Source organism: Crassostrea angulata, chromosome 3 (assembly GCF_025612915.1).
Source record: "Crassostrea angulata isolate pt1a10 chromosome 3, ASM2561291v2, whole genome shotgun sequence".
In the NCBI taxonomy this organism is placed as follows: Eukaryota; Metazoa; Mollusca; class Bivalvia; order Ostreida; family Ostreidae; genus Magallana; species Magallana angulata.
Genome location: NC_069113.1, coordinates 21143635 through 21155028, shown reverse-complemented (window position 1 = coordinate 21155028; position 11394 = coordinate 21143635). Strand labels below are relative to the sequence as shown.

At 33.2% G+C, this 11394-nt stretch overlaps 1 protein-coding gene across 3 annotated transcripts; it reads left to right on the top strand.

Moving 5' to 3' along the window:
• Positions 1-6813: 6813 nt before the first annotated feature.
• On the top strand, positions 6814-11084 carry LOC128175519 (E3 ubiquitin-protein ligase TRIM36-like). 3 transcript variants are annotated; one of them, XM_052841209.1, is made up of 2 exons: positions 6814-6926; positions 7895-11084. In XM_052841209.1, exon 2 carries the CDS (start codon positions 7912-7914, stop codon positions 9505-9507), a length of 1596 nt encoding a protein of 531 aa, XP_052697169.1. In that variant the 5' UTR covers positions 6814-6926; positions 7895-7911; the 3' UTR covers positions 9508-11084. The 3 variants fall into 3 exon arrangements, with proteins under 3 accessions (XP_052697169.1, XP_052697170.1, XP_052697172.1); XM_052841210.1 differs by having other exon boundaries at positions 6815-6931; XM_052841212.1 differs by having other exon boundaries at positions 6822-6913.
• The last annotated feature ends 310 nt before the right edge of the window (positions 11085-11394 follow it).

The following is an 11394-nucleotide window of genomic DNA, read 5'->3' as shown; positions in this document are numbered from 1 at the left end:
ACACACACACACACACACACACACACAAAAGAAAGATCTTTTTTCAAACGTGTAAATTTATAAATTTTATTGTAACAAGTAATCAAAGAAACATGTGCTGGTAGTGAAAAATTCTGATGAATCTGATAACGAATAAGCATCGGGTATGTAGGATATTCACACAACTTCATGATACATGATATAATAACAGAAATCGACACAATAAAAACAAAAATTTTAAAACTATATGAACACAAATAAATATATTATAGGTCATGATACATGCTATAATATAATGATAGATATGGACACAATATATACACATATTTTTATAACTACGATATATTATAACACAAATATGTTATGGGTCATGATACATGATATAATATAATAATAGATATAGACAATGTATGTACAGTACACATATAAAGTGACGGTTGAAACTATAGTAATACTTTCCCTCTAAATAAGTTTATTCTTTTTACCGATCAGACTACTTAAACGACCGACTTACTTTATTATTCTAGGCAACTATTAATGTACAATATACATACTAGTATTTTGAGCACTATAACTAAGACTAACACTATTCATATATTAAATAAACTAAATTGCAGATCAGTTTTTTTTTTAAACTAGTCTATCACAGGACTTCTAAAGCATGGTAGCTGTTGGCACATAAGAGTATATCCCCTCACACTTCTAATAAGAAAAGAGTGAACCTTTTCTAAAATCTAGAGTTTTTCCTTGATTTGATGCGTTTGGTAATGCATAGAAAGTGAAGTCCTTTCGGATTGTCGTCTACCCTGAAAAACAGAAAAATATATCAAAATAAAATCCAGAAAAAACTCAATTTTTTTAATTTTATTTATTTTATTAAAATGTTACTGTAAAATTGGTGAACAAAATAGTTTGTTTAGAACTGATTTTGTTGTTTTAGTATATAGAGAAATCAACTTACAATCATGCGATCTCCCGTAGCCGAATTGTCTTTGGTGCCCAGAAGATGGTCTACCGAAACCGCCTGGCAGACCGACACCGAATCTTGGGTCCGGAATTCCTACAGACCGGGCCAGGAAAGCATCATTGATGGCGTCCTGTCGTCTGTTTCTCAGGATCACGTTGTTGATCCCCCATCCAGCCAGTCCGCCGACGAGCAAGGATCCGAGGATATTCGAGTTGCTGTTCTGAGCAGAAACGTTGCTAAGTCCCAAAAGGGACAGAACAAGGACTATTGTAAGAGATGTCTTCATCTTGTCTTAAAGAATAGAACTTGTGCTTTAAAATAAGGATCACTGGCTTTATATAGGGTGTTTCGCTTTGATATGGGATTTACCTTCACGTTTTCTTTCATTAATCATGATTGCTTGTTACGTCATTAAAAGGACTACGTAATTTGCTCAGCTTGATTGGTCAATAAAAAATACCCCTAACGCCGGCCACTGAGTCAAAATTTGACACTGATAGAGCCATGAGCCTTTGGATATTTTTCCTTTCCGGTTGGTGCGTCATTCGTTGATTAGAGTGGTCAAAACAGTTATAATTTGTCAGGTTACGTGTAAGTTATTAAACATGGTGTAAAACTGTCACGTTAATTATATGTACGGCCTATGGACGTCATGCACCTTGTTATGTAACATGGGAGTTTATGCAAACTGGAACATTCACTATGCATGTGACCATGAAAGTTGAATGGTTTTTGATGCCGAGTTTACTTACAGAGATTTGATAAAACAGAAGGGTATTAGCGTTGTAAGCAGAAACTAATGTCTTTTGTAGTGATGCATTAATGTGTGAAAAATTTTTAACTTGTTATTTTATCTATTAGTTGTTAAATGCCCGGAGAAAATTATAATTATTAGTATTAAAAAATCGTATTGTGTTCATTAATTTTCATCACAGACACTTGAACTTGACAGGAACTATGCAGGTCATTATGTGACACAAGCAAAAAATCATTTGAAAATTGTATGTCTGAAACCTTTGTTTACCTTAAATTTATCATTCTGTAATAGCTTCTGGTCAGTGAAGGGAATTTATTTTGGGCATTTGTAGATTTTAATTATTTATTTAAGTATAAATACGATGTGAAGGATTAGGCTTGGTATAAACTATTCAGGAGTGGATTAAAGAGTAAATATTAACCATGCATACAAAATGTCAAAGATATAAAATTTTTAATTTTTTTTTAAATGGTATCATACTTTCTTGTTAACTGTTATATTGTAAACGACAAGGAGAACATTTACTCCATTTCTGTTTTCCCTGTTAAGATATATTAACGGCATAGAGAGATTTTCTATTCAAAAGAAATGTCTTTCTATATGTACACTTGATTGGGAATGAAAGAAAAACTTTATTTGTGCATAAAAATCTTTATCTTGATGTTATTTAAGCAACGTCTGCAAACGATCTACATTTTGCTTTGAACGAATTTAATAGATACTGTGAAAAATAGAAATTCACTGTGAGTTTTGATAAAACAGCATTTGTAATATTTTGTAAAGGTAGATAAACCCAGATATGTTTTACACTCACAATGTGGTTGATCAGTTCACATAATTAAGGATTTTCATTATCTTGCAGTCTTTTTTCTCGAACAGCTCATTTTGTGAATCTAAAAAGCTTTAGTGAACAACACAACAATCTAAACCTTTTTGATAAATTTAAAGTGCCAGTTTTGTTGTATGCGTAAGAATTTTGTGGGTATTAAATTATTGATATTATTGAACGTGTTCATAATGGTACTTAAAGGAACATGGCGACCCACAAAGCCATGACACAGCTGATATCCGTTGTTATAATTTTTTACAATGTAAAATTTTTTTTTGAGTTACTATGTCACTTTTATTCACATGCTTGATTTGAACAACAGTATGCCAATTCAGATGCATGTTTTTTACTCATGTTTTTTTTTCTTAATTTTACTCAAATGCATTCGTTTTTGGTGCCAACGTTTGTGAATATATTTCAATGAAAATATATGGAAATTCCTCGTATGCTTATGAATGCGTTCAATAATCTGGTCAAAGACACCAATTAATTTATTTCGTATTTCTTGAATATTTCTTTTTTATTACTGTCCTTCAAAAGAATTTACAAGTCCAAGTGTGACAATAATAAAACTATTATACCGGTGGCGGTACATGTATTAAATTATGATAGAATAAACTCAGTTTTTGACCAAATTGCAAAAACAACTGAAGATACATACATTTACTCCAAACATGATATACTCTCTAATTGTAACGTAACGAACAGATTTTATGAACACCCATAAGGTAAACATTCAGATTGTTTTGCATTTAAAAATTATAAGGCAAATATTTTACTTCTTCGACAGAAGGCGAACTTAAAATATATTCTCATACATAACTGTTTTTCAAACTCAAAGGTAGCATTAATAACAAGCAATACATGTCACTTCTAAGTTATCGTGTTTATAGGAAACTGAAAGCCCTGCTCTTGCTTGCAGTTGGGATGTTTTCATGGTTCAGCGGTGAATATCTACTATATTGAGGTAGTGAATTGGTGCAGCAAGGTATAAAGGGATGACAACGATGTTGTATGTTATCTTATCTCGTGCAGATAATAAATGTACATGTGATGACATTCCTTTGCAATTGGATCATGGGTGAAAAATCAATTAGCAGTTAAGTTATTTTAATTAACAAGACCAAAAAGAAGAAAGAAAATAAAGAAGTTTTTTGCCAAAAATTGGCACAAATCCGTTGGTTACATTTCCTAATTGGGAGAAATCTGAATTGAGAGAATTTTTATTCTAACACACTAATATACGAATGGGAGAAGAATTAGCAAAATTTAATATGTACACGTGTCACGGTGTACGAATGACAAATAGAGCCACACAATTTTTTTAATCTCGTAATAACGAAAAAAAAAATCATTTCTATGGCAAAAGTCTTCGTATTTTTTGATTGACAATCCTATATACGTGTATTTATACACAACGTACATGTACATGGATATTAAAAATAATTGTTTTTGTATATATACATTTTGGAGTCGAAAACAAGTTTTATTTATCCATCAGTAAATAAATTGGTCAATTAATTTATTAATCAACCTGCTTTACTTCTAAAATTTCTTTCACTTACTTAATAAATTTCTTAACATATGTTCATCCATTTAACAAAAGGGATTACATGTAGAACAATGAAACGCATCATTTTATATAGATCAGTTCTCGTAATAACGAGATCTTTTCTCGCAATAACGAGATAATTAACTCGTAATTACGAGATGAAAATATTTTTTATGTGGCCCGATTCGTCTTTCGCACACTGTGTGCTCAAGTTTAAAAGAATCTTTCGGGTTTTTTTTCATCATAATTTCTGCATTTTGATTTTAGAATTCAATATGGCATGATTCCATGAGAAAGGACCACACTGCATGCAGTTAGATAGGTTTGTTGATCGAACTGGATTCTCGTTATTCTCGTCCTGTTTTCCCGCTTCTACATTTTCAGAGTTACCCTGCAAAGAAAACAAATTCTGTTTAAGTACAATTCAAATGTAGTATATGTACATACACGTAGCTTTCAGTCATAACAACTATTGAATACAGACGCTTTGTTTAAATTGTCTTTCCTACAGTGGTACTAAAAAATAAGCATTAACGTAAACTATGAATTCTGTATTTTGTAAAATAAGGTGCTTAAAAGTATTCCTGTAGTAAATAAAAAGAGAAAAAATAAATCAATAAAAATAAAAATAAAAAGTAGTCATCACGCCTTTTTACAACTATTGTTAATCATAGCGGATAAATTAATTTTTTTAATTTCATTAAAATCTGCACGTACAGTTTGTAACAATTTCAAGGGTCAACAATAATTAACATCACTTTAGAGATTCGTTAATCAAAAAAAAAAAAATAAGAGAGAGAGAGAGAGAGAGATACTTACAGAATCCTCGACCAATGAACCAAGGATTTCCCCAGTAGTAGGGCCGTGGGGCAAAAGACCGGTAGAGGAGATAGTCATTGAGTGCATCCTGTCGCCTATTACTGTTTATGAAATTCCCAGCGGCCCACCCGGCTACCCCTCCCAGCGCCAAACCAGCCAACCAGTTGTTTCTCTGGCAGGTCACGTGGTTAATTCCCAGGATAGACAGCACCAAAACGAGGACTAGAATTTGTCTCATCTTTGCTGGTAGATGGAAAGGGAATGAATTGTACCGGTGTGCCATATATATATATATATATATATATATATATATATATATATATATATATATATATATATATATATATATATATATATATATATATATATATATTTATACATGTGTATATATATATATATGAAAACCCCGCGACCAAGCTGGTAATATGTGGAATAATTGTTTATTATTCTGCTAAAAGATCGAACGATCCGTAATGCATATAAATACGGCCATTGAATAGTCAGAATGACCAATATGTCATCTTTGTCAATAGTTGACAATGGTTATTTTCCATTTTGAGTTAACCACTGACTACTCAAAGATTTTGTTCCTGTTTAAAAAAAAACCCAAAATCATAGTAATTATTTGAACATATTTGTATCGAATATATCGATCCACCTATTGATTAGCTCTTTTTAAAATTTTCACCCACAGCTAGATCATTTTGTATTGTATTTAAAACTAACTTTTATGCACAAAAATGACATTTAAAATTCAGACTATGGACAGATTTTATGGATATTGTTATGAGAAAATGACGGGGCGGTTTTACTAACGGTCTATCATGTCTAACAGAGAAACACTAATTATGGTTTTGTCATAAACCCCCACTATTCGGGGTTTTCCTTATTTCTATTCTTTGAAGGGGCGATATTATATCTATTCAATGCATCAAAATTATTGTAGAATTTGTTTGATTTATCGCTACATTAATGAATATAATTGACGTTGTTGTTTAGCAAAGTCTTATATAAGTTCTTTATTACTTGAGGTAATCGTCTAACTCTCATAGGTTTTAGTTGAACTTGAAGCAAATGTTAAAAGTTACTAGTAATAGTAGTTCAAGATCCAAATTTGCGTTATGCGTAATGTAATCCTACCCTATAAGTCAAGGGAATTAACAATACTTTGAGCTATGTGTTCATCCTAATAATCTAAGAAAAATGACCTAATATACATGTAGTAAATATGCCATTGGTTTTTGAAGACAATACCCCCCCCCCCCTCCCCGATTTTTCAAAAATATTTTCTCCAACTTTATTACTACTGTAAACCAACTTTTATTTGCGTGTGAGAAATTTTCGCGAAATTCGCGAGAGCCTTGGTGTCGCGAATATTTATCGCCGCGAACCAGCCCTTGTCGTTTGATTCTTATCACAACATGGGTCTGGATAAGGCTTGGTCGCGAAAATTTGTCGTCGCGATCCAGTTTATCTCTAGGAAATCGCGAAATAAAGTCGCCGCGAATAAAAGTTGGTTTACAGTATGTAAAAACAGTTATTTCAATGGTTGTGCTTATCATACCGGTATGAATATACCTATGCAATGTAATAGTTTATCGCCCATCACTCAGATCCTCTCAAATTCTTCCAAACAAAAAATTCTTTCCGGCCATACCATTTTTTTTTCGCCAAATCATGAAAATCCTAATCCGTAGGGGGGGGGGGGGGGGGAAGGTTACCTCTAGTTCCTATAAAAAAAAAATCTATCATACCAAATTTTTTCTTTTGTGGTCTAACTTAGCAAAAAAAGTGGCTAATAAAGCCCCCCTAGTCCCCCCCCCCCCCCCCCCCCCCGGTTCCAACGCCTATGCAGAAAAGTGTGTACATGTACCTTTAACTTTAACAGGAAGTTGTTTGACCTACAAAACCCGGGTGGTGCGATTAGTGTGTCACGACCATTGATAAACCGAAAGTTGATTTTTTCCGTATTTTTGTAAGAAACGGATTCCTGTTTACTTTGGAATTGATGTGCGTTATTTGTGTAAGGTATTTGTTTGTCTAGATTATTACAGTACATGCATATATCGTTTTGATAAGAAAAAAATGTTATGCAAATGGTCTATGCATGGTATACAGGCATTTTTACCATTGGTTGTATTTATATAATAGATAGGGTATACATATACATGTATCTGTTCCCAAATATTTAACGGCTTATTGATAGAAATTCAAAGGCCTGTGATAAAATGAACTTTTACCTACGATATATATACATCAAACGCGACTGTTGTTGTTAGCAATTATAAAAGAAAATTAAGAGCATTTCGGATTTTTATTTTGTAACAAGGCATGACGTGTATGCATCTGGGTGCGCATGTACATGTATAAGCTGTTACCTTTGTCCTACTGACACCTTGCTATCTTATTCAAGGTATCTTATGCATGGTAGACTAGCTAAATACTTTGTAAAATGTTAATCTTGGACATCGTGTGAATAAAATACAGTTTATTTGTTAATCATGAACAAACGAAGGGGATATCATTTGTACAGCAATCATGTTTATTAATTATTACAAGGGCATTGGTGAGGAAACTATATCGATGTTAAGGTAATAAATAGGAGTTATCTCCCTTACACCATTAAATCTCTCTCTCTCTCTCTCTCTCTCTCTCTCTCTCTCTCTCTCTCTCTCTCTCAACAATTCCAGTTCACTCGACCCTTCTTGACATTAATTCTTACATGTAAATGATTTTATCAGGCATTTTTAAGGTCTAAAATTTCCTGTGTGCAGCCAATACATTTTTTTTCATTGTCTCTGGAAATATACTAAAATGTCATGTAAAACAAATATTTACTTGGAAAATATTATTTTAAAAAAATATACAGGTAGTTTAACGAATATAGAAACGATTCGATAGCTGATAATCATCCTTCTCCGAATATGAAATAATTAATTTAAAAAGAAATACAATGTGTGGGATTTTAAGATAATTTTTCATTTTTTACAGGGTGCACAAAGGCTTTCATGATGGCATTTAGAGACGAAGCCCAGCATTTTGTGGAATGTGATCTTTGTCAGCAACCAGTCTCGTTTTTCTGCAGACAATGCGGGGTCAATCTCTGTGATCCCTGTGTCCCCATACATCTACGCGTAAAATCTAAAAACGGCCACGACATTGTAGATTACACTAGTAAAGATAATGACGACACATGCCACTGTGATTCCCATCCCCAAAACGATTGTTCCGCGTACTGTAAAACTTGTGATGCTCCGATATGCATGCTCTGCGTTTCTATGAAACACAAATCACACAAAATATCCGAGCTGTCCGATAAAATTGAAGATCTTTTAAAAGTTATCGCGAAGGAAAATGATCGACTTCAGTCATCCAAACATGAATTAGAAAGGATTCTTGACCATACGATGAAGATGCTGTCCTCGATATCCTCGATTTACAAACAGAGGAAAGATGAAGTTACAGCGCGAGGAGAAGAGTGGCACAAACAGATCGAGGAGACCGTGAAGAAACTTCACCAGGAACTGGATGACATGCAAAGGGAACACGAGGCTGTACTACAGAAACAAAAGAAAGAGTTTGAAGAAATGATTGATAAAGTGAATAGAGTGAACAGTAAAACAAGAAAATTACAAAAATCAAAAAATTTCAAAGAAATGCAGACTTTTATACCAATGATTCAGAAATACAAGAATTTAAGTGAGGTTTCGCAGTATTCGTTTCCGAAATCCTTTGAACGTAAAATAGATGAATATTTGGAAATCAAATTAAAGAAAAAGGAATCATCGGATAGAAAAATACTAGATGTACCGACAGTTACGTCTGTTATAGACACTGGGTTCCCTGCTGATGAAGAGACGAAAAATCGTCTGTATGACATGGCCGTTACTGACGACAACAAAGTGTGGATGGGAGGAGAGAGCAGAGAACTGAAGTTGTTTGATCTCCAGGGACACCTCCACCGCACCGTCAGCATTACTTACAGAGGCATCTACTTATGTATGTTCAACAAACCAGTGGTGTACAGTGAACCATTAAATAAAGCCGTAAGAATGATATCTAACACCGACACTGTGGTGACAATGTTCACTACCAGGGACTGGATACCATTGGGTGTCACAAGCGCGGCGTCCGGTGATCTACTGGTCTGTCTGGTTAAAGACGATCAGAACAAAGTCGTCCGATACAGCAGTACCGGTACCGTGCTCCAGGAAATCCAGTACGACTCGCAGTGTCAACCTCTGTACAAAGACGCGACTTACATTACTGAGAATGTCAACGGTGACATCATTGTAACTGACTGGGTGAAAAAAGCAGTCATTGCTGTCGATAGATTAGGCATATTCCGGTACACGTACTCGGAAAAGGACAGTAATTTTAAACCTTCCTCAGTTGCCACTGATTTTGTTGGACACGTAATCGTCACTGAGTTTTCACGAAACAAGATTCACCTGCTGGACAGAGACGGACGATTTCTGAGGTACATCATTCCTAAAGGAGGAATAAAAAATCCACGCGGCGTGTGTATCCTTGGTGACGGTGAAATGATGGTGGGAGAGTGTGTGACCGGAATCGCCAAAAGAATCAAATACCTAGAAGAATGAAGACACAAGTTTTTATTTATCAATCTGTTATGATAGTGAGGGTATTGGATATTTATATTAAAATTAAAAGGGTACAGTGAAAGAAAATGACAATGAATATTAAACCATGATCAGCTGACTGTAAAATGTAAAAATGTACACACTGTCTGTATTCGGTAAATCTTTTAAATTTTTAATTTTATCGTCAAATTTTCCTTCTGTTTGTATGCACGTTTTTTTTGTTTTAACCATCTGTTTGTCATTGATTGTCTAGGCCATGCCAAGTTTTTTCTATGTTTAGCGTCCGCGGACGGAATGGTTTTAAGATGTAAAAATTAAAAAAAACCCACAATTTTTGTTCATAAAATTAGATCGCTTTTTCATATGTCGGGCTCATGATCGCATTTTTAAATCCAGATCAGAAATCAAATATAACAACATTCAAAATGGCAATCATATAGTAGGTATTTGTTATTTTTGTTACAAAGTGAAGAAAATACTTCAAAATATATTACAAATTTTATTTTGTTGAACTTTTAAAGTTGTGTTTTTTTTTCTAAATTTTGTGGTTTTTTTCCTGATAGAAAGATAGGTTTTTGAGTTTTGAGTGGACGCTAAACAAAGAAAAAAACTTGCAATGGCCCTATTTTATTTTCTGAAAACTATATAGTTCTACTGCTGTTCTTTTTTCTTTTCTACAATAGAGTTACAAGTTTTGTTTTCATATATGTACAGATGTAGACTGTAAATAGCGGGAATAAAAAAAAGTAGATAAATTTGTATACAGATTCTTTTGAATACATGTAATCTTCCATTATAATTTCGTTTGATATTTTAAATGCAAAAATTATTTTTTACGTAATTTCATTCATAGAAAAAATTATATGGTCTGATGCTCACTGACATCGGTTATGGTTTTGGCACACATCGATGATATTGATCGGACAATCAATTATTTAAGATGACATGTACATGTATTTGATTTGATGGACTATACAAGAATGGTTTGGTGCCTTCGGTACACATATAGTTCATTTTTTAAAAGGAGAAGAAAGCCAGAAATATATATAAAAACTGGGAGGGGGGTACTAAACGGTATAAAAAGACGGGAGGTTGCTACTGCACTCATTTCTATATGATTTACCAGTTAGGAACAAACTCTCAATATGTATATAATACAATTGGTTGAGTATTTAATTGTATTCTACTGTTAGACTGTGTCTATTTTGGTACAATTTATTTGTTTCTAAAGTTTGGAAAAACAGCTAGTAAAACTTTATTTCAACAATATGGGGGTATATACATGTTCAAAAGACTGCTATGCAAAACCAGCTGGTCAGTTTTTATAAACTGTGTTTCTTGTTTATAAAAAATAAAACTCCTTTACATATGTAAAAAATACTATATAAACAGTATAATTTTTGAGAAATTTCCCATGCAATTTTGAGATTTTTGGGGAGGATTGTGCGAATCTTTTAAAAAAATATTTTCTGTAGATAACTAACTATTATAACCCATTTTGATTTCATGATTATCATTTTGATTATATCCTAACATGGTGTTTTTTGGTTCATTATTTAATAAATCATGTGACCATTCTTTGTTGTGTTAAAATTTGACCACGTGAGCTGAAGCTCACTGTAGGAAAACAAACGCTCCAAAGTATAAATATTTCGGCCGTTTTAGTAAGTTTCTAAATTGTGTTGAGTGTTCAAATGAAAAAAAAAAGATTTCCACGTGCCTATGGACAAGTACAATAACTGACTGGGAATCTTCTTGTCAAGTTTCAAAATTCACATCCTCAATCCAAATACCTAATAGATAGCTAATGGGAAATCGTCTAATCGTTCAATACATTTCGTTAATCAATCTTGAATGGATGGGTGTTTTATATTTTTTCCATAAAAA

Bases quoted from the DNA above. Each gene is read 5' to 3' on its own strand.
- LOC128175519 (XM_052841209.1), top strand. From the start codon at position 7,912: ATGATGGCATTTAGAGACGAAGCCCAGCATTTTGTGGAATGTGATCTT.